Genomic DNA, 21868 nt, shown 5'->3' with positions numbered 1-21868 from the left:
TGATTTACACTGGGGACTAGAATTCCCACTCTCTGAGGCAGCGCGCCTCTGCACAGGAAAATAGGTCGGCCAGCGGTCGGCGACTACGCTCACTGGAGTATGCTTTCGTTTTGAACCATCTTTGGGTGTTTCCTCCGGCCGAGGCTTCCTTAGGATTCTAGAGAGAACTGAGAAAACGATGAATTCAAAGGTTTTGGACATTTCAGCTGAAGCATCTCGGTGGTAAACCCACAACACTAGACATGAAACAACCAATGACATGCCCAGGAGCGCCATGATAGTGGTGGAGTACTTGGTCAGGAGCGGGGTGACTTCGGAAGTAGAAGGAATGTTTTCAGTGAAGATGAGTGAATAAACCGTCAAACCCAGAAGAATTGTGATAATTAGTGAGATCCTCTCACCGGATTCGACCGGCAAGAAGAACGCGAACACCGTTAAAATCGCCAGTGCGACGCAGGGAAGGAGTAAATTGTTGAGGTAGAAGAGAACTCTTCTGCGAAGCAGCATATGGTAGGTTATGTCAATGAACGGATCAGGGCAGCAGGTGTACTTCACCACGTTACGTACAGCCTCGGCAGAAATCAGGTCCCATTCGCCGCTGGCAATGTAGCTGGATAAATCGACTTCTTTTCGGGAAAGCTTTAGGTTTAACGAAGAGCTGGTGTAGGTCCAAGATCCAAACACCATACTACACCTTTGTTGGTCAAAAGGGAAGTAGGTAATGTCGATCTTGCAGACTGTTTTCACCTCTGTTGGGGCGTACCACTGACATGAACCATTGTAGTTGATGACGACTTTGGTGTTAAACTTGTACATCTCGCCACTATCGCTCTGAATACTAAAATAAGGAAAAAAAAAAAAAACATTTTTAGCATGGATTTTTTGTCAGCAAAGAAGAGTGTTGTCATCTTACATATTTAGCTATATAGACCATGTAATCATAGCCGTTTTTCGGTCTCTCCAAGTTCTCCTCCCCCAGGCATCGTTTAAGGAGAACCCTTGCAGTTTAGAGTTAGTAAATAAATATTATGACTGACAAAAGAAGAAAACACGATAGATGCCGAAGGAAACATCGTTTACCTGTTGTAGAGAACAATGTCAGGTTTCCAGACAAGTTTCGGGTCAATGTTGATGAACTTCACACCACCATAATCCGAAGGATTCCACCTCAAAAAAGGATTTTCCCAAGACTGAAACACGAAAAGTAAACGACTACCTTGAAAAATAACCATGTAACATCGAAATGGAATGGTCCATGTACGAAAGTCATGTCCCCCTTGCCATGTCACCCGAGTCACGTCACGCTTAAGCTGAGTGGCCTCGCCCTCAAGTGTGTCAAGGTCGCCCCTTGTTAGACTAGAATCGGAAAAGCTTCTTTTTATAGAGCAATCGTACATTGGTGCGGTCAGTCTAGCTTCTTTAATTTCCTTTCTTCTGTTTTTATCAATGTGCAATGAGGTTACAAATCTAGTGCAAGAGAATATAAGTTTATATAAACTTATATTCTCTTGCAATATAGGTATGAAATCAATATCGGTTTTAAATCGAGAATTATATTGCATACTAATAAGTCTTTTCCTACCTGTCGAATCCAAACCTTGCTGGTCATTATCTGGCTCCGTCCGTTCTAAGAACGAATGAAATGAAAGATGTATCAAAATTGTGTAGCTAACTTCAAATAAATTCCAACAGAAAATTTTTGTCATATCTATATCTAAACACAAAAAGTTGCAAATGCGCCAATTGTCACTCCCTCGTAATATTCGTGCTCCACGGTAAGTTGCATATTTAACGATTAGGTCTGACAATGGGTGCAGAATTCGTGAGTATTCTGAGCTTTTTTCCCATCCGATTGCATACCAGAAATAATTCAGCGTCTAAGCGATGAAACTGACCTATGTGCTATGCATTACATACCAGTTCAACGAGTTGACTAAACATCATGTCAAAATTGACCGGTATCGGTTGTTCTTTGTCAACGACAGGTCTCACTTCTTTACTGTAATTTGCAAACAGATCATTCATGAGGCGATGCTCTGGATCGAGGTGCGCCTGGCCTGAAGAGAAGAAGAATTGGAAAGCATTGGTATTATGAAAAAAATCATACTCTGACTCATTTTCTCTCTTTCATTAACTCTCCCATCCCTCCCTCACTCACCTACTCACTCACTCATCCACTAACCCACCCCCCAACTCACTCTCCCACACACACGCACACACACACACACACACACACACACACACACACACACACAACACACACACACACACACACACACACACACACAACACACACACACACACACACCCATCCACCAACCCACCTACCCACTTACTCACTCATCCACCCACGCACCCACTCCCTCACTCACTCACTTACCCACCCACCCACCCACCCACTCACCCACTCCCTCACCCACCCACTCATTGACTCACTTACTCACTCACTCATCCAGTTACCCACCCACCTACCCACTCACTCACTCACACACTCGCTTATCTACTTACCCGCCCTGATCCACTCACTCACTCACTCACTCACACATTTTCTCGCTGCGCATTCACTCGCTTCCTACTGAATCTCTACTGGCCATGTAGGGTAGCAACCGAAGGCCTTCATCGCTGTCTACCACTGGTCTGCTTTTGAATTGTGATTGTGTTCCGATCATAATAACATGAAAAATATCCCTTTTAGCCACATTTTTCGAGACGTTTCTTTTTTCAATTTATACCCTTTTGTTTGGTTGTTTGTGTAATAAACTTTTGACCGTGTGGTTGCCCTCCATGGTTTTATCAGAACTTTTGTATTGTTACGTGTTGGTTTTGATATAAACGCGCATTCGTTTGCGTAATTTCATCGCCTAAATACATCAACGTGTTGATCTAAGTGTCAGAAAGTTGGAATTAATTCTAAGCTTTGTTGCTATTTTTCCTGCGGTTAAAAGTGTCTAAACTTAAAGCCATGAAGAGGAAAAAACGTGACGCAAGTTTGTTTTCTTTCTATCAAGAACAGATTTGAAATTTTGGTATTGTAATTATTTTTCTTGCGTGGCTTTCGTGCTCTCCCAGTGAGCGGTATGAACCCAGTAAAAAAAAAAAAAATGTGATATGCGACCTTCCTTATGAGCCTGCCTGCAGGGTGTTATTGCCAAACAGCAGGAAAATGTTTTAAACATTGTTCACAGAACACTCATTTTTCTCACCGCAAATTCTGTTAAACTAATCAGTCTTTCCCATATGAGCCACAAAGATTCAAAATACTTACGGCACGGTCAAGTGCCTCATTTAAATCTCTGGTGCTCATTTGTACACTAACAGAGAAGTAGTAATTATGGAAGCTGCCTCTAAGAAAACTTCATTTTGACCTTTAGATTAGCGAATGCCATCTGTTATGATTTTGCTATTAAATAATTTTTGAAATGCTGGAAAATAAATGAAATTGAGCAACTTTCTCATGAACAGCCCAGTACAGGATCAATTTAGACTGATTCATTAGAGTTCGGCATCAAAATAAACGAGTGTGCCATTGTTAAAACTTGCTCTAGTCTAAGGCGTGCGAAATAAGCAAGTCCAGTTTTGAACGAAACTGAATGGTTTCCTCATATTCAGTAATTAAAGATACGAAGATGTGTTTTGCGTACTTCTGTATTAAAGGCCTTTTTTTCCTTTATCAGTGTAGATCAGCTTTTTATTGTCAGATGTTTATGTTCTTTTAGTGCGTTTATGTTAAACCCTATCAAAAATTAATTTGGAGACAACAGGTAAGGCGTATGTTATTTTATGACTTGATTTACACAATCCTGATTGAGCCACAAAAACAAATGACATATATGACTGATCTTTGTTGTTTGAAAGTTGTGACTCACAAAGGATACAGAGAGCTGAACACTGATTTATGAGGAACACTCTGCTGAAACTGAAACTTTTTAGATCAAAGGACTTGCACTTTTATTTAGACTTGAGCTTGAATTAAGAGGCAAGGCACGTCGCATTCGTCGGATGAGGGATTACCAACTCACTTTATCGCTTGCTCAATCCAACTCGGCCGATTTTAGCTTGAGGAAAAGGAATATCTGCTTGTTTGATCGAAAAACTTTGTCCACAAAATACCATAGCATTACTATAACAAGATGATGTGACAGTCCATTTCTTGATGAGCTAGGGACCTTGCCCAAACCATGTTATTCGACAATTTATGACAGAAAGTTCAAATAGTATGATCAAAATTTGAATGGATACGTAAACTAAACAATGTTCGTTACTAAGTAACAAAAAAGCGAAATCACTTGGAATCTAACCTTGCGTTTTGCTAAAAGCGCTGCTGTACGATTCAGATTAATTATGTCGTACAATGTAACATCTTTTAAGTTATTTTCTGGCTTATTAATTCCGCAGTGCCTTTATAAAGCTTAACTTGACATATGTTTGAATTTGCATTAGCTTGTAATAACCGCTAGATAATGAGTATTTTTTGTTGTATGTAGTCAAAATAATGGACTGAGGTCAGCAGTAGCGATATGGACCTTGCAATTCAGCTTGCCGGTTCGAGCGGAAACACTGCTGATCATTGCAAGATGGATTCCCAAGTAATAGGTAATTTCAAGTCGGTCATGTAACTCAACGAATCTCTAAAATTACTTCAACCAGTCGCAGTGGAAATTAATTCAAAACAATTTCTAATTAACTAGCATCAAATGTTAAACAGGTTTCACGTGTGAAAAAGATTCTTGGTGAAGCATTTCGGCCAATTTATGCTTACCTCGACATGTTGTATGGATTGAAGATGTTATCGCGAAAAAGAATAGCACTTTATGATATAACATGGCTGGTATATCAGAGACAGAAATTCCAAACGTTAGTCTCACGCAAACACGCACTAGCCACCACTTGGCATCAAAATAACTTAAAATTGAACTGATTGTTCTTCTAAACCGCCGTAACAGCAGGTCGAAGTCAGCCTTCAGCCAATGAGAATTTCAGCAGCCCTATTTCTCAACAACCCAGTCTGGCATTCTTTTGTTTGGCTCGCTGTCTCAAAAACAATCATGCTCAAGAAACCCCTTAGTGATATTACTTCCCTTAGGCGTGATCGCAAAGATAATAATAATCAAGACAAAAGAATTGACAGCGGAAGAACTAAAGAATTATCAAATTAACCAGGTGAATTAGATCAAAAGGGAAGAACAATGTCTTGAAGTATTGTTCAAAGTTCAAAGTTTCACGCAGCAAGTGGAAGGACCTGAAAGAAGATGAATGGGTCAGAATTCAAAATTGAAATTAAAGAGAAGCTTCTGACGTCATTTGCTTCATAAGTTTTCATGACCTCCTTTTAACTTTTCTGTATTAGCCTCTCAACGCCGAAAAACTTGGAAACGGCTTTGCCATTCATTTAAAAAAGGGAACAAATTGTCTACACTGGTAAACAGATAGTTCTAGAATATCTTTTTTCTCACACTACAACGATCAACGGCGGTAAAAAGCTTAATGGCGACCTGAAAAGGCTATTCGGCTCGCTAAAAAAAATTTCAAATAGCGGTTTCGTCAGCAATTTTTCAACAGGGGATATAATGAAAGCCGGTTCCTGACTTTCTAGCGCCGCCCGTGAGACTTCTTTTTTTTACCGCCATCTGTTGAGCCTGCTAGCAAGTCCTCGTTTTTGTTTTTATACTTACGACCCCTTTTCGAACACAATCGCTCCATCGGCAGCCGCTTACGGAAGAAGTTCTTGCAATCCCTGTTTAAAAAAATTGAATAGTTTTAAAAACGTTTTGTATCCACACTAAAACGCAAAGCCGGTGTTTATAGAACATTAATCTTTAGGGGCGTTTTCGAAAAGCTCCGTTTTCGATTTAGTGTAAAAGGCACAGTTTAACTAGTGAACAAATTTGCCTTGTTAGGAGTTATCTGGCTTAACTGTGTGAATACGGCCTAAGAAAGATACCACACCCAATTCTAATAACTGAAATACGGTACGTATCTTCAATCTCTGTTTAAAGATGATTTCAGTAGGCAGTATTTTGGTGTTTAGGAGAGCTGCTTCGCATTATTTTTAGCCACTTTGAGCGTCATAAAGAACCTCGTTCCCGGTATCTATCGTCTTCTTCCCACCCTCACCCAGAGCAGGAGCCCTAGGAACGAAATTAGGTTAGGAAGAGTTTACCTTTCGGTGAAATAAAAAGTTAACAGTATCGGTCATCAATGAGGTTGTGTCATAGCAAAATGATGGTTTATAAACGCCTGCACAAAATACAAGCTCTCCAATATCTGTTCTCTCGTGTTCTTTCCCTAAGCCGGTCGATACTTGCGACTTTGTCTAAGGGAGCTGGGAGCAGTTTGTATTGCTTGTCTCACTATAACCTCAGACCACTTTTCATCGTTGATTTTAAATTCATACCTTCTTGCCTTCCTTTCTCCTCTCTCACTTAATTCATCTTACTTATTCTTATCAGATTATTTTATCCTGCTCGAAAGTAAACAACTAAAACTCGTTTGTATATTTGCTATGTCAACTTTATTAGTTAAACTTTACTAGACAAAATATACTCACTCGATTTTCACCTCTATTTGTCAGGGCGTCTCAGGGTTTGGAGAAAAAGACCTTTTTTCAAACAGTCTTTCGGGAGTAGGAGCACTTTAACATCTTTTATGTAGCACCCCAAAACAATAGCACTCCCAACCCACTCCGCCCCAAGAGGCCCTAATTTTGGAGATAACAAATGAAAGCACTATCAAAATATGGGAAAAAAATTCCCACTCTAATAAATCCAAAATATATATATCGTAGTTTGGAAACGTTTTTGTTTTCCTGGTTGCATATAACAGCTTGCCCTTTGTTTCTTTGAAAAAAGATCTTAATGGCCAAAATCTACAATTTAAGTTACTCGAAACAAAATCTCGCTGGTGAGTCTAGCGATAGCGTTATAGTTTCAAACAAATCCAATTATTGTTATTTCGAAAAAACGTGTAATTCTAATAACTTCCGAAAACCACTTGTCAGACTTGGAACTTCGTTAAAAGATAGATGCTCGATACGACTGTGATACACCAGGCACAAAGATCGAAAGTTTTTCGAGCCACCTTCCAGAATAAGTTCTCCTACAATATTTTTTCATATACATAAAACTCTATCAAAAGGAACGTTCAAAAACTTCAGTCCTCACTTTTTTTTTTTTACCATGGTTTATATCTGAAACGTTAATTCAATAGCATTAACAAGTGCTTTAACTACTGAAGGATTGGGTACACTAGTTCTCCAAGGAGGACCAAACCCTAAGGTCTAGGGGTGATCTTTTCGCTCCAGTTACTAGACCTCCATAGCAGCATCCGCCACTGGCAACCACTGCCCCCATCTCCCCCCTGTTTATTTTTTATTCCAGCGTCCCTAGGTTCAATTAAACGTTCATTGGTTTGCTTTTTGAGGAGTATTATACGTAAAAAAAGGTGCACTGAGTTCTTCTTTAGCGATCTCACAATGTACGTCACACATCAGTTTGGAATCATGAAGTAAAAGGCAAGGGTGGAGCCTAAGATGGTGATAGCCGTTATCCAGAAAAACGCAATGTCTAGTACTGCTGCTGCGTGATGCCAGTCGTTGATTTTCGCATCAGACTCTTGAGTGTCTTTCAGATGAGATACAATGGCGCGCATCCCGTATACAATCTCTTCCATGCGTTCATCCGAGGGCGTCAGCGACAAATTGGATCCCATGGGTGAGGTGTGAAAACATTTGCGCTCGGTTTCCGCCTCGCCATCCTTCATGCCAGTAATCTTTGGGATCGACACAACAAGATGGTTCTGGCTTCGATGAATCTCGTAAGGATTTCCCTGTACTTTTGACATGTAATAGCTCTTGTTCTTGTCGTCTTGTTTCATCTTTTGTCGTTCATCAGACGGCGTGGCTAACAGCATTGGCCCCAAGATGTCAAAGATTAGCTTGCGGAACCAGGCAGGCATCTTCCTCTCTGGATCTTTGTGATAAACTCTCAGAACGCCGCACGTGACAAGCAGCGCGAAAGTGACCTGAACAAGGACTGTGACCGAGTACTTACCGATCAGCGGGGTTACTTCCGAAGTGCGCGGCACGTTGTCGGTGAATACCATCATGAACACGGTCAGACCTAGTAGTATTGTAATTACCAGACCCATTCGTTCTCCAGACTCTGGTGGTAGGTAAAACGAGAAAACTGTCAAGACAGCTAGTACGATGTACGGAACAATCAGATTCATCATGTAGAAGAGAACCCTTCTCTTAACGTGTATCGTGTATGTTATGTCGATGAAGGGATGTTTACAACAAGTATACTTGACAGCATTCCTCTTTAAAGGTGCCCCAACTAGTTCCCACTCGCCGCTGATCGTGTACTTGGAGAGGTCTGCAGTGTTTGCGTTCCGCGAAGTTGTGAGATTGAGCTTATTATCTGCAGAAATATGAAATATTAAATGATGATAGTCAGGCCAACATTATCGCTGTCACCCTAAGTGTTACCCTAAGAGTAGAGACTGGAGCCGAATTATTCACTTGCGCCAAATTGAAAACACTGTGGACGTCCTGTGAAATACAAACTTTTAAAATTATCAAGTTGGGTGGCGATAAATAGAAGAAATCGACTCTTTGGCCTGTGTATGTGAAAGCAGCACGAACTCAAAAATGTTGTTGGTGACGACCACGTTCATTTTCACCCGAAAACAGTGTATATTACTACTATGGTGACATGGAACCAAGATGGTGGACGAGAAGTTGTTCTTTCAGCCTCAGTCATTGAGCGATAAAGGGAGCCCTTTATAACGTGCTACTACAAAAATCGAGAAAAAGGAAATGAAATATTGTGACCACAAAGGCGAAAAAAAGCTTCCTTGGTTTAAAATTACCTGTATAAGTCCAGGAGCCAAATTTAAGTTTACATTTCTGGTGGTCAAAGGGGAAATAGCTGATGTCAATTTTGCAGATGCTGTGAATCTCTGTTGGAGCAAACCACTCTGTATATCCATCGTACCTCAGAGTTGCTTTTGTGTCAAAGTTATATATTGCACCTGTTTCGCCAAAGCCAATGCTAGGAGAGGAAAAAAGGTACTTAATATAGTTATAAGTAGTATGCATTAGACTTGACATTGGAAACATTTCTAAATGAGTTACCAAGTAAATTTTCTCACATTATTTTTTTTCTTGTATGTTATGAGAATGTCTAAGCCATTTAAGCATCAGCTTAATCCTTTAACCCTTGTATCTCCTGAGATCTGATTTTTAATTCTCCCCTCTCTAGCTGCTGGACATATCCTCTTTAATTAGTTGCAAGAATTTGAGGTTAGGTCAGGATAACAACTTCTACCTGATAAATTTGAGTATTCTCATTACCTGTTTGCTGGATAATGTATGGATATCACAGGGAGAAGTTACATGTTAATCACTTCTGGCAGTTGAAGGGTTAATCAACTACCATGAGTGATCTACAATTTAGCAGTTCGTGTCCACCACATGCCGATGCACCACATTAATTTGAACTTTCAACTAAATTTAGAATGCCAGGCCATTAAAAAAACAATAAAATATAAGCAATAGAAAAAACAATGAGCCAGCTCATACATACTGATCACTTTGCTCTATACACGTCCTTGATGCATATGCGTATATATGCAGACGCGTATATGCGTTTGGTGCTGACGCGTTATTCGTGTATGTTTTGGTTCGCATTACTCTGACCTGCACTGTATAAAGAATTGTCAGTGCAATATCATGTAGAAAAGTGATGGGCCAGAATAAAGAAGGATATCAATCTAGGGAATTTTTAGTTCATCAGATACCAAGTTCTCCAGATTAACATCATCAGAATTGTACGGAAGACAGTAAGGAGAAATGACACTGATGAGATCTTGGAAGTAAAAAGGTTAACAAAAGTACACTCCCTTAAGCACATTCTTACTTCTGTGATCTGCCAATCACTCTTGCTTTTGAATTTCCTCAATATCATTTTGGTTATGTTCTTTTTCCTTCAACTTTTCTTACTTACTTGTTGTATAGAATGATGTCTGGTTTCCATATTAATTTTGGGTCAATATTGATATGTTCTATTCCACCATAATCTTCAGGCTTCCAACCGAGAAATGGGTTAGTCCACATCTGTGAAAGAATTACTGATGTGAGTGAAGTTTGGAAGAAGAGGTAACATTATGTGCAGGGGCCTGTTTCTTGAAAGATGGGGATTTCAAAAGTTTTGAAAATAATACAATAAAACTATCAGCTAAAGAAACAAAAAGGACTGGTTTGGATGCCAGAACCTGCTTTCCTATCCTTTAAATTTTGAGTTTAAAACATGGCTTCGGGCCCGTTGAGTTACCAGGACTTTCTAGAAAGGGGCTGCAGGTTATTAATTCTTTGTTGGATTATGGTAGACTATTGAGTTTGGAAGTTGAGGTAAAGTCTGGACTCAAGCCACATGGCTCATCCAGCTGAAATTCAATATCGCTGTTTCTGTGGCATGAAAAGACCAGTACGGTATTTCTGCTCCTCCAAAGATGCATACCAGTAAGTATTCCTTTCAAGGCAAATGGCAATGCTCATAATTATTTCAGGCTACAGAAAGCTCCAAATTAAATAAATCAGTTATGTTTTGTACTTTACCTGTCGCAACCACACTTTGCTAGAGAGTATTTGATTTTTGCTGTCCTAATAATAAAAAGAAAAATGGAACCTACATGTAACTCAGTGGTTTTTATAATCTCATGTGACGTATGGTCCTGAACATTACAGCATTTAGCCATTTGAAGTGGAAGAAAAGACATGCTACTGTGATGAACTAGACAAAACCCACATTCTGCAAAATAATATTTATTTTTATTGGGGTAGGTTTCAACAGAATTCTACCTAAAATTGCTAAATTTTTAGCAAAAGACTTAAATAGTAAGGCAAGAATAGATGTAATAGAAGGGGACTTTCTTGATAAATGTCAGTGGGAAAATCAGAAAAAAAAAACAGACAAACAAAATGAAGACCGTTGTTTTGGTTGATTAAACTCAATTAAGATATTGAGTATTCTCAGTTTTTCTAGCTCATACCACACTTTCCTCCTCATCCATCTGCACCTAATATCAATGTGCATATTCTCCAAACTATTCCTTAAATATTTCCTATGGTACTGGCAAAGAGAATTTGTCTTACAATTATGGCCTTCATGTTTGTTTAAGGAATGATACTGTAAGGAAAAATTACAACCTAGTCGTCCTAAAGGGGGGTCAAAGGGTTTTGAGATTAGGCACATTGCATTTACACCCGCCTTTGACTAATGATTAGTGTTTTCCTTTTTAAAAGTAAAACAATAACCACTGCAACCCATTTCTTACCAGATATATAAGTTGACTGTATGCCAGGTCAAACGTAACCTGGACTGCTTCTGATTTGTTGACTACAGGTAAAGCTTCTTTGCTGTAATTACTCTTGAACAAGCGATTGATCAGCTTATGTTCTAAGTCATCCTTGAAGTTACCTGCATAGACACAAACAAAGGAGGACCCATGATATATCATGACAATGTGCAACACCATTACAGCTAAAGCAATCATTCTGTTTGAAAAAGGTACACGCATGTCTTTATGTGGTAAAAAGGACGAATTGATCTTTACAGGTGAACTGCAGTTAAATTCATTGCATAAGAAGAAGTCTGAATAAATTTGGGCTTTGATGGAGACTGGACTTGTGCCTCTCAGGTACTCGATGGGTGCTACTTTGCTATCTACTCAGTTAGGAAGCCACGTGTTGCAAGCGAGGGAAATTACAGTGCGTTCGTTGTTTCCTGCTAAGAAATCTTACCTTAGCGTTAGTATGTAAGAAACAAATCAGACTTTTTCAGACTTTTTCCCTTAATAACTGTAAGTGCAGAAAACCTGTGAAGGTCATTCTGTCTCGTGTAAGTTATCTCATACACAAGTCAAAATAAGATTTATTTCATGTTGACTTTGAGCTTCAAAGTGCAGAAAGTATAGCGACTTTAGTTATAGTATATTTGTGTCCGTAGACCTCCATGAACTCTCTTACTGCGCTGATCAAGAGGGACTGCCACTTCTTTTCAGTTTTAGTACATGTAGCTTTTGCGTTGTAGTGAAGTTGCAATTTAAGAAAAATAATATTAGTTTATTGTGAACAAAAACCCTTCAACCCACAGAAAAAGAGCGTCGTTTCCCCTTATGGACTAAAAACACTTTAAATTATCGTTTGCTGTTGTAGAGCAACTCCAAAGATGTAAGAATTTATAAAATGGCCACGAGATGGAGAATGTAAACGTGGATTGCAAATAATTATACAGAAAAAATTTTGAAGTATTTTCAGTCAATTTTTAAGGTGAAAAACCCAACTGTTATGAAACTCCTCGAAACCTTTCTTTCCAGTTCTTGAAATTAAAAAAACCACAGATTTCCTTCCTTTACGGACTGCTCTCATATATTTTTATTTTCCTTGTTCTTATACGATACGATTCTTTGACGACTTTTCTGAGAATTTTCGTTTGAAATCCGTGTCAGTCTTCGCCATCGCTTGTAAATTCCATTCTTTTGTTCCCTCAAGGTGTTACACATATCCTTGTACATCATTTACAAGAATTTGTTGTTAGATCAAGGTGGCAACTTCTACCTGTAAGTATTTATATTCCATTACCATTCGCTCTGACGAAGGGCTCACACTCGAAACATCAGCTTTTAAACTCTGCGGTGGCCAACTTAGTTGATAAAACCAAAATATTCTCATTACCTCTTTGCTGGATAAAGTAGGGATATTAAAGGGAGAAGTTTTAAGTTAATCACTTGTGGAAGTAAGCCGAAGGGTTGTTGCAAGGTCTTTTCTACTAAAGGGTAATTTTCTTGTGACGCTTAAATATGAGTTGAAATATCGAGATACAGTCTGCTTCTGTACAACATTTTAACAGAGTTAGGGTAGGTATCGTCATCTCTGAACAAAAACTGTTCGGCTAAAAAGGTATAACATCTTGCATGTCGACTGTCAGGAGTTGTGTTTTTCTACGTGCAACTTATTTTCAATTATCAGGAGATAGTAATCTCGATAGTTATACCGAACTTTTATTATGTCCTATTTTTAGGGTTATTATGCCCTTGAGCCGATTGAAATCAGAACAAAACACCAAAGAAAAACTTAATTACTGTTGGTTGAATGTCAAAACTAATCGTAGTTGAGGCTTTAAAATCTGTACTTCTTTTCAACTTTTTACCAAATTTCCTTAGATATCGTACAAGTTTTTTTGCCTTGTAAGTCTTCATTGTTTCAATTGGACCTTGTGGAACATAAAGTGTCGCAGGTTATTTCATGACTTAGTTTATCACGTTTATTTAAGCCCGATGAACTTAACAATCCGAACTCAACACTCAACCAAAAACGCGAAGACCCTTCATTTTATTTTCAAGTTCTTTCTCTGTCGCAGTTGGTGTCGCCACGCCATTGGAATCCCGCCTAGTAACTTTTGAATATCTTTCAGCTGGACTTGTTAATCCAACGTTATCGGACTACAAAAGGACGTACGATATTAGATCAGTTAAGAAGTAAAATATGTAGACATACAGAAGGAAAATATAAAGAAGCAGAAAAACTCCAGGATTGCCAACGAACATATTGAGTGCGATGACAACAGAGAATGTTACCTAAAGGGACTTGGATAATTGGCCAATCAAATGATTCTATAACCAGAAGAAACATGTGCATTTGACGAAAAATACATTTGCCTTTTGATGATTTAATTAGTGAATTAAGTTGAGTAATTTACAATGGCATGAAGGAGACATCTCAATTGACCATCTAGAAGTCAAACGCGCCTGTTAAATATAGACTTAAACGCCTACGTTTAGAATGAGAACGATAAAACAATTATTTCTTTTAGATTTTTACTGGCTCGGGTTGAAGGTTGGAAAGCCGTGTTTTGTCAATGCTGGGTAGGCCATATTAGGTTGGCCCAAAATTAAAAGATATAGTGTGTGCCAGCGCAATTATGCATGGGCAAAGTAACCTGTTTACAGACTTGTATTTAAAAATCCTTTTGCTTATGCCTTGAGTAATAACTTAAAGTTACTGAGAAAGATGAGTCGCCGTACGAAGAGAAAGAAAGATGGATTACATGCCTAAGAAACATCTGTTACTTGGACTAAACAAAACGTTTTCCCAAACTAAACCGAGAACAAGTTATAAGTGATCGTAAGACATCGTTAAAGTGAGCAATCGATACTATAGCTCCAGACTTGTTTTGAACACTGAATAGTGATAAACATCTTGGTGAACCACAAAACCACGGGAAAAAGAAACATACGCAATTGAAGAAATTCAAACCGTAATGTTGCAGTAGTTCTACCTTGAGATGTAACAACTCCAAAGATTGCTAGGAGATTCACAAGAAGAGTGATATTCTTTCCTGCAGTAAAACAATCCATGAGAAAACCAGATCCCATCTTTTCATTCCATCTTCTGCTTCAACTGACATCCCATGCATCGATTTGAATAGCGCACAGCGACAGTTCACATTCTTATATGTAAATTCGCTATCCACTGACGGCAGGAGATGGAGTGTGGAATATTTTGTCAGCGGGGAGAGATAGTTTGCTTTTCTTAAGTCCAAAGAGAAGAATCGATGGAAAGAAACCTAATTAAAAACCTGTTACTTAGTCTTGTTGCTTGCAGACCTTGCAGTCAGTGCTCGTGCAGATTCATGTTTTGTTGAGTACGAGTTCCTGTAATGTTTACAATGTGAATTTTTCCCAATGAGTTATCGATATCAAATGTATTTCAATACTTCTGTAAATTTGCATCCGGTCTTTGAACGAGTTTAAAGCTTTTATTAATTTTTACTAAATGGTGCTCAAGATTCAAACTCCAGACTTTGCGCTTTACTCCGTGAGTTCTTCAATTTCTTTACAACTGGTTTCCAGAGACTTTAATCAATTTGTCTCCGGTGTTATTGCACAAAACCGCATTTGAAAATCTCCCCAGGGAGTGTGATCACTTAAGGCATCTTAAGCCACATTCAAAGGCCCAAAAAGCTTTAATTGAACTTATCCTCTTGTACATTGAAATTTGTTAAGTGTAGCTGTTCTGTGGGTAGAATTCTGCTATTGTTCAAATTCACTAGCATCACGAACCAAACAAAGTGAACGAACAGATTCACAATGTACTTTTATTTATACTGACGTCATTTCAATAAAAATTCAGGAGTCCTATCCGATCAGTTGATTCAACTGAGTTTTGATCGTAATAACTTTAATCAACAAATCATGAACAAAGTATTTGAGGAGGTCTTAATCGCAGTGAGCCGTTTGAAAGGTCTGCGCGAATTCATCGCAAGATGAGGTACCGTCTTGATCCGTTCATTCAGTCTTCGTCTGATCGATTGCTGATGTCAGCCTTTCATTGTTGTTGAGTTATTAAAATATTAGAAACAGTAATACTAATGATGGATGAAAGAAACAGGCCATGACTGGAAAATATCAAAGCCACAAGAAAAAAATTTTAACGTTTAACCTTCGCTCCTACATATTCCCTTCCACGTTCCCTTCACCGTTGAAAAGATAGCAGTAGCAACATGAACAAAGTATTTTTCCTTAACAGATGCAGATGTACTTTTCGTGAATGTAGTCATACTTAAAAGTACAAATTTAACCTCTCCCTTAGGGGGCGCTCGTTCATAAACGCCAAAAACAAAAAACAAAAAACAATCACTCTGTTTATTGCTTGTTTGTTTAAGGCTTATCGTTGTTTAGTGTGTGGGAGTTTACAAAAGTACACTTTCGAATGTTTTCTAATACTCAACTTCAAGCGTCCATTAACACGAAGAATTTTGGTTTTTAAGGGAATCTTTCGCTGTTTTCTCGATATCGAACAGACGTTGTCCGGCTCAATTTGTAACAGCAATCCTTTGAACCGTTAAGAGGTTATCATGATTTGACTTTGCCAAAACCAAAAACAGAGAGAAAAACACACTTTGGTCTTATTACAAAGAGATAGCTTACTGTTGATTAAATGCCTCTAGTCGCCTTCTTAGCCGCAGTCATTTTAGTGGTACTATCATGAGATACTTGGCTAGAACTTTGCAGATATATATCTTTTGCTTTTGGTTAAAAAAAAAAAAAAGAAAGCAAAAGAACAGGAAAAGAGAGTTTAAAACAGGCCAGTCTGTTCAGACCAAACGGCGCGGTTCCATTCTGACTTTGACTGGGTTGTTTCCATAATCTCTCTGTATCCAGAATTTTCGTAAAGAATGGTTGTTATAACTAATCTGACGCAAGAATGAACTTCCTTTCATTAGGCAGGAAATGTTTTTGCATTTTATCTCATTGCTTCATAAGCTTACAACTGGGTGATCTGATTAATTATAATTGGAAGATGTTTAGGATAACCTTTGCTTTGAAATGTTGTTTTGACGCGCGCGAATGTTTAGGATAACCTTTGCTTTGAAATGTTGTTTTGACGCGCGCATTCACGTCAAGCATTGATTACCAGATGTAAAGTGGGTGTCAAATCCTAACATGCTTCCCGGGACGTAAAAAAAAACCCTTTTTTTTTTTTTTTTTTTTTGGTATGAAGATAATTATTTTATGTTTACTGAAGGACGTAAAGTTACATAAAGCAGCTTTTATTTTACAAATGCATTTGCAATATTTGAATCTGAAAAAGTTGTTTGAGACGTGTAAGACCTCTATGCAAGGGTGAGACAACGACAAGAGGATGTTTACAAGAACATAATGATGGGTAGTGTTTTCTTTTCATAGAAGCATCTGTCATTGAATTCAGTGAACACAACATTGACCTTAACTTAACATCGATTATTATTAGAAATATAAATTAAGGGCTGAAATTGCATTCAATTTCAAGAAGCTTGAACACAAAGTAAAGTGGACGAGTTAGAACCGACTGCTAATTTTATGTTTACCTTGTGATGTAGTAGCTCCAAAGAGTCCCAAGATTGTTCCAGTAACTAGAAAGGCTTTCCATGTCTCGTGAACGTTCCCAGCAAATGAACAGAGCATCGTTTTGTTTCACGCGCGCTTGTGCTCCAACATATATCTATGGAGACTGAATAGGAGAGTGAAAGTTCAAATTCTTTTGTTTAGAGATACGATTTCCGCTCAGCATTGGTAGATGACGTTTTGAAATGTTGCGTAATTCGATAATTTCGGTGGTTTTGCTCACTCACGCATTCAGTAGAAAAAGTTGCTCAATGAATTTGACAATTGAAATAATTGCTTAAAAATAAACTTTGAAGTCAAATTAGTTAGTAGAATTGTGGAGTATTTAATGTGCAGAAATCGAGACAGACATCAGCTGTAACTCTTCACAGAACTGTTGACCGACAACTCACCACATTCGTACTAACTTCCTGTCATGCGATTTACTTTAAAGTTTTATAAACATTCGTAAAGCATCGATACTTTGTTCAAGTTTCCTTTGTCGAATAGTTCATTTGACCAGCTGTTTAAAGTTAAAACATCTAGACAACGAATAGAAAAAAAAGCACAGAAACATGAACAGAAACTCTTCATGAGCAAAGACAGACATGAACGGTACAATTTCATGAGGGTCAACGAGGCCATTCGACGTATCGTTAGCAATCCGCGACTCTTGTGATACTTGCAAACGATCCTGGAATTAGCAAAATCATTGTAAAAAAGATTTTCTCCTATTCTCTTATTGCATTAAGAATCTTTATTGAAGTCTTTATCGTAATTATTCACAAATGAATCATAGCTGGTCACCTACGGAAGTGTTTTGTGAACGAAGAGACAGTTTACGTCAAAGGGAAAGTTTAATTGCTTTTCTTTGTGTCACATAAAAGCTTTCCGCCCTTTTTGATATATTCAAATTTGATATATAGGATGTTTCTTCGATTTTTGCGCAATTGTGTGTTTATCTGAACAGATTTTGGCATTTAAATTATTTCTCTAAATTCAGCAACTGATTGTTCTGGTTTAACAATATCAATTTTTAAAAATGTTTTTTTTATGCATTATGAAAACAACTGTGGAAAGCTATAAAGCTATTAAAATCTTGTCATGATAGTTGCTAGTATCTTAACATATGCTGTATGCTTTAATTTTATCATAGTATATTTTTTAATAACTACTATTGAGATGTAATGCACGCTTGATCATTTCATGGAAAGCGCGCAATGTAAGAATGAAATTATTATTGTTATTATTATTATTATTATTAAAGGGCTCTTACATGTCGACTGTAGCAGGGAAAAGCTAAATGTCTTGAGTAATCAATTGGTCCAGTGCACTTTTAAAGCAAAAAAGTGACACTTTTTTTAGTCGGATTTTCTGTCGGTGGGCTTTACCATCAGCAATAGTTCTGAATGCAGACTTAATTAGTATGCAAATAATTGACAGCCGCTGCTGGTGCTCTAGTACTGGATAAGAAGAACTTGTACTTCTATTGTGAACTAATTGTATTCAGTGCACGGTCTTGCAATTTTAATAGCTATATTAATTTGCCAGCTGATTTTTATGATCGAGAAATCTTTGACAATCGCTTGATTGTTGGATGACACATTTGCAAGGTAGCCGAATTTCGAAACCATTCCATTAGCTCCATCGGAGAATCTCAGTTATGAGGAAACCTTTTTTTATCTACCTTTTAGCGAAGGCCATTGGATTCGGCTCTAAGCCCTGTAACTCCCATTAGTGACAGTTTTTCCTCAAGATATCAATACAATATCAAGCAGACAAGTGACGACATATAAAGAAAAATTCCAAAACCAAATTCTCAGAACTAACACCAAAAGAACTCTATGGCAAACAGTAAGGAGAATTGAAAGGGTTGGGATTGCAAGGGTGAATCTCGTGTATAGAAATTTCTAATCACGTTTTGATCAATGTCTAGAAATATCATTGAATTCATCAATAACATACGGCAAATCCTGTCAGTATTTTTTGTAGATGAGGGGTCCTAGTCTCAGTGTCTACACAAAAATCGCGAGGAAAACAGAGAAAGCAGCGTTGACGAGACTGTCCTACCTACTTCTCTTTGGATGGGCGTCAGTACATTTGCATAAAAGTGAATTCATGACATTGTCAGTTGTGGTTGTACCTAATCGAGAAAAAAAGCTGTTACGATGAATATATGAAGTTCATATATTTTGAACTGCGGTTATAGATACGTATGATGCATCATACGTATCTATAACCGCAGTTCAAAATATATGAACTTCGTATATTCATCGTATCTGATTTATCATCACGGGTTTATTACGAATCAACTTAACGGCCTGCTCCCAGTTGGCTTGTTAGCTCAATTGGTAGAGCGCTGCACTAGTATTGCAGAGGTCAGTGGTTCGAATCCCGTACAGGCCTGATTTTTTTCAGGTCTGATTTTCGCTATTGCATAAATAGCGCTCTCTACTGCGAGGATCGTGCATCATACGTAAAAGAAGCTGTCTTGGATAACAAGAAAAACTCAGACCTAAATGGAAATAAATTAGCCACGTTAACTACACTGTATGATTTTAATATTTCTCAAAGATTCGATCAGTGTTTTCTTTAAATTTTTTTTCGTTGTAATTCCATCCATTCTGAGAGAGTGAAATGGAAGAATGACACCACATTTCCTACTCTAATCTGCGCCATGAGAAACGGATGAAATGTGAATAATTCAGTCCTTCTTCTGAGCCTTTTTGGAAATTTCATTTTACCATTGCAACTTTACTGCAGTTAGAAGTAACTTGTCAAATAATGCCTTGCAATTATTTTAAAAATCGAGCTGTGTTTGTCTTTGAGTAGGGAATTTGGTTTAAACAGGAAGTTGTCGATTATCATTGAAATCAGCTTAGCGCGACTCTATTCGGAGTGAACTTTTCCATTTTATTTTTCTGTCTTTGGGCAACAAATAGCAAGATGTATTCGAGTTGGCGGCATGAATAACATTGTGCTTCAAAAGATCGAAGTGCTCATTGTAATCTGTACCTTAAACAAGAGGGTGTTTTCATTTGATTACGACGCTTATTCTTTCGCCCGAAATTCTCAGCTAGGACTGAGCGCTTTTTAAAAAAATACCGAAATTAAATAAATCTTACCGACTACAATTGCAGTTACATTCCGGTCTTAAGAAGATTATTTCTGAATTTGCAAAGACAAAATACTGTCGTATTTCTTTAAAATGACTGCAATAGTATTGTTTAAATAGTAGGACAAATGTGAAAGTGTGACCAATGAGATCTCAGCATAATTCTTTTTTCTTCTAATCTGGGTCATTTGTTGATGACCAAATTTTTTTCGACCATCTAAAGGTCGTTTGGCAGCTGATCAGTTTGTGACATTCTTGGCTTAGTGTTCGACAATCGCTTTATGAGTTTGCGTGTCTCTTTTAATTTATTTGACGCAGAGAGCACGAAAAGAGGGATCGTGATCCCGCCGCTGGGAGTCTGTGAACCTTCCTCAGTGCTTTACAACTTTACCTGCGCTCAATCATGAGCTTACTGTTTTCCCGCTCGCATTTAGATAGAGAACTACACCGAAACCCAGGAGAAAGCTCGAAGAGCTCTTTGGCCTCCGTCTCCTTGTTATTTAAGATGGAGTCTAGCCAAAAGTTTCTTTACTGATCTTTGGCCGAAAACACTGACCAGTTGTATTTTAAACAATCCTAAAACGTTTTCGATTCAGAACCTGTGGTTTACCATAAAATGAAGACAAAACGTCGCTAAAGGTACGGAACAAAGAACCATTGACAGCATGGAGCTTTTGAATATTTTTTTCATATTTATCTCCTGTACTTTAAGCCTCTTATTGAGAAGGCGACAGCGATGATGTTCCTTCAACTCAATTCATGTATAAGTTGACATCTGAAATTTTCAAAGCGATCATCTACAGCGAAATCTGTGAAAAAAATCCTACAACTTCAGAGGTGAAATCATACGAAAATGTACGTCAGTGCAATGTAAATGTAAAGTCTCGATGTCAATCATGATTTTTTTTCCAATTTTTATGCTCCTACCTGTCAGAAAACGAATTAATCATCTTCCTTGTTAACTGCTTTGAGTGTGGATCTCGTCCTTTTTGTATTCATTGTTTTCATTCTCAACCAGGTCCTTCAAGCAAGAAAATGAAATTTCCTTTCGTCAGTGTTGCTTGACACCTCACGATATTTATTTACAAAGTACATTCTCGATCCCAATTCAATTACCTCGCGTCTTTTTGATTGATTGAGGTTTTTGATTGGCTTTCACCTGAGAGAATCAGGACAAATTTGATTGGTCAATATTTTACCCACGTTAAATTGCGCAACGAGAGTGTTACTTGTTAATAATAAAAAGCTCAGGATCATATAACTAAGGAAAATGTGATTAATTAATGATCAGAACTTCAATTATTTTCAAGAAAGGTAATGTACCAATGGGTATCGGAGTTACCATTCCCATAAATTTTCAGGACAGCGATTATTTCACTAACTTTTTCGGAAGACGGTTATCGAGTGTAAAGAGTTGTTAGCATATCATAGGAAGTCAAGGCTCATTTGATTTGGGCCTTCGAAGTTAACGAGCTTCAAATCAGCGCGATTATAAGGAATGCTTTTTTTTTCAGTGAGAGAAGAGAGTCTAAAGAAAAGCTAAAATGAAAAATTAAGGTTAATGAGGCGACTTAATCAAAAATGGCAAAATTTAGCGAGGACTTTAAGGCAACGAGACGAAATTTATTTGTAGCTGATCGTAAAAGTTCGTAACACAAACTTTGAGCATTCTTTTCAGTGGTCACTTTACCAACGGATCCGCACCTCCGTAAAATAATTCTCTTTATGGGTCATGAATGTTTCCTGGATGTGAATCAATATCTGGAGTGTATAGAAGATTTGAGGCGGAATTATAGAAATTTAGGATTAACGAGAAAGCCCATTAATTCA

At 37.9% G+C, this 21868-nt stretch overlaps 2 protein-coding genes across 4 annotated transcripts in view; both read right to left on the bottom strand.

Moving 5' to 3' along the window:
* Nucleotides 1-5025, bottom strand: part of LOC111333817 (neuronal acetylcholine receptor subunit alpha-3) — a 5916-nt gene extending 891 nt beyond the window's left edge. The window contains exons 1-5 of the mRNA XM_022939439.2: nucleotides 4760-5025; nucleotides 1918-2057; nucleotides 1583-1627; nucleotides 1081-1190; nucleotides 1-838 (exon numbers count right to left, since the gene is read on the bottom strand). The exon at nucleotides 1-838 is cut by the window's left edge and continues 891 nt beyond it. Of these exons, the coding sequence (XP_022795174.2) occupies nucleotides 1-838; nucleotides 1081-1190; nucleotides 1583-1627; nucleotides 1918-2057; nucleotides 4760-4823 (1197 nt within the window). The 5' untranslated portion in view covers nucleotides 4824-5025. The remainder of the gene's footprint in view (nucleotides 839-1080; nucleotides 1191-1582; nucleotides 1628-1917; nucleotides 2058-4759) is intronic.
* A 1463-nt stretch (nucleotides 5026-6488) lies between these two features.
* LOC111333816 (neuronal acetylcholine receptor subunit alpha-3) lies at nucleotides 6489-21122 on the bottom strand. 3 transcript variants are annotated; one of them, XM_022939437.2, is made up of 7 exons: nucleotides 20966-21122; nucleotides 16908-17050; nucleotides 11335-11477; nucleotides 10616-10660; nucleotides 10005-10114; nucleotides 8869-9050; nucleotides 6489-8417 (listed from the first exon to the last, which is right to left on the bottom strand). In XM_022939437.2, the coding sequence occupies exons 2-7, from the start codon at nucleotides 17002-17004 to the stop codon at nucleotides 7486-7488; spliced, it is 1509 nt and encodes a 502-aa protein (XP_022795172.2). In that variant the 5' UTR covers nucleotides 17005-17050; nucleotides 20966-21122; the 3' UTR covers nucleotides 6489-7485. The 3 variants fall into 3 exon arrangements, with proteins under 3 accessions (XP_022795172.2, XP_088613659.1, XP_022795173.2); XM_088757533.1 differs by lacking the exon at nucleotides 16908-17050 and having other exon boundaries at nucleotides 20966-21106; XM_022939438.2 differs by lacking the exons at nucleotides 16908-17050; nucleotides 20966-21122 and adding an exon at nucleotides 14337-14489.
* Nucleotides 21123-21868: the final 746 nt, after the last annotated feature.

Source organism: Stylophora pistillata, chromosome 4 (assembly GCF_964205215.1).
Source record: "Stylophora pistillata chromosome 4, jaStyPist1.2, whole genome shotgun sequence".
Taxonomy (NCBI): Eukaryota; Metazoa; Cnidaria; class Anthozoa; order Scleractinia; family Pocilloporidae; genus Stylophora; species Stylophora pistillata.
This window is presented reverse-complemented; position numbering and strand designations above follow the sequence as displayed.

Excerpts from the sequence above, each read along its gene's own strand:
- LOC111333816 (XM_022939437.2), bottom strand. The coding sequence starts at position 17,004 with ATGCTCTGTTCATTTGCTGGGAACGTTCACGAGACATGGAAAGCCTTT. Across the intron at positions 10,661-11,334 it reads ACAGTCAACTTATATATCTG|GACAGCAAAAATCAAATACT; the intron begins GTAAGAAATGGG and ends TTTTATTATTAG. Across the intron at positions 10,115-10,615 it reads GCAAAGTGTGGTTGCGACAG|ATGTGGACTAACCCATTTCT; the intron begins GTAAAGTACAAA and ends ATTCTTTCACAG.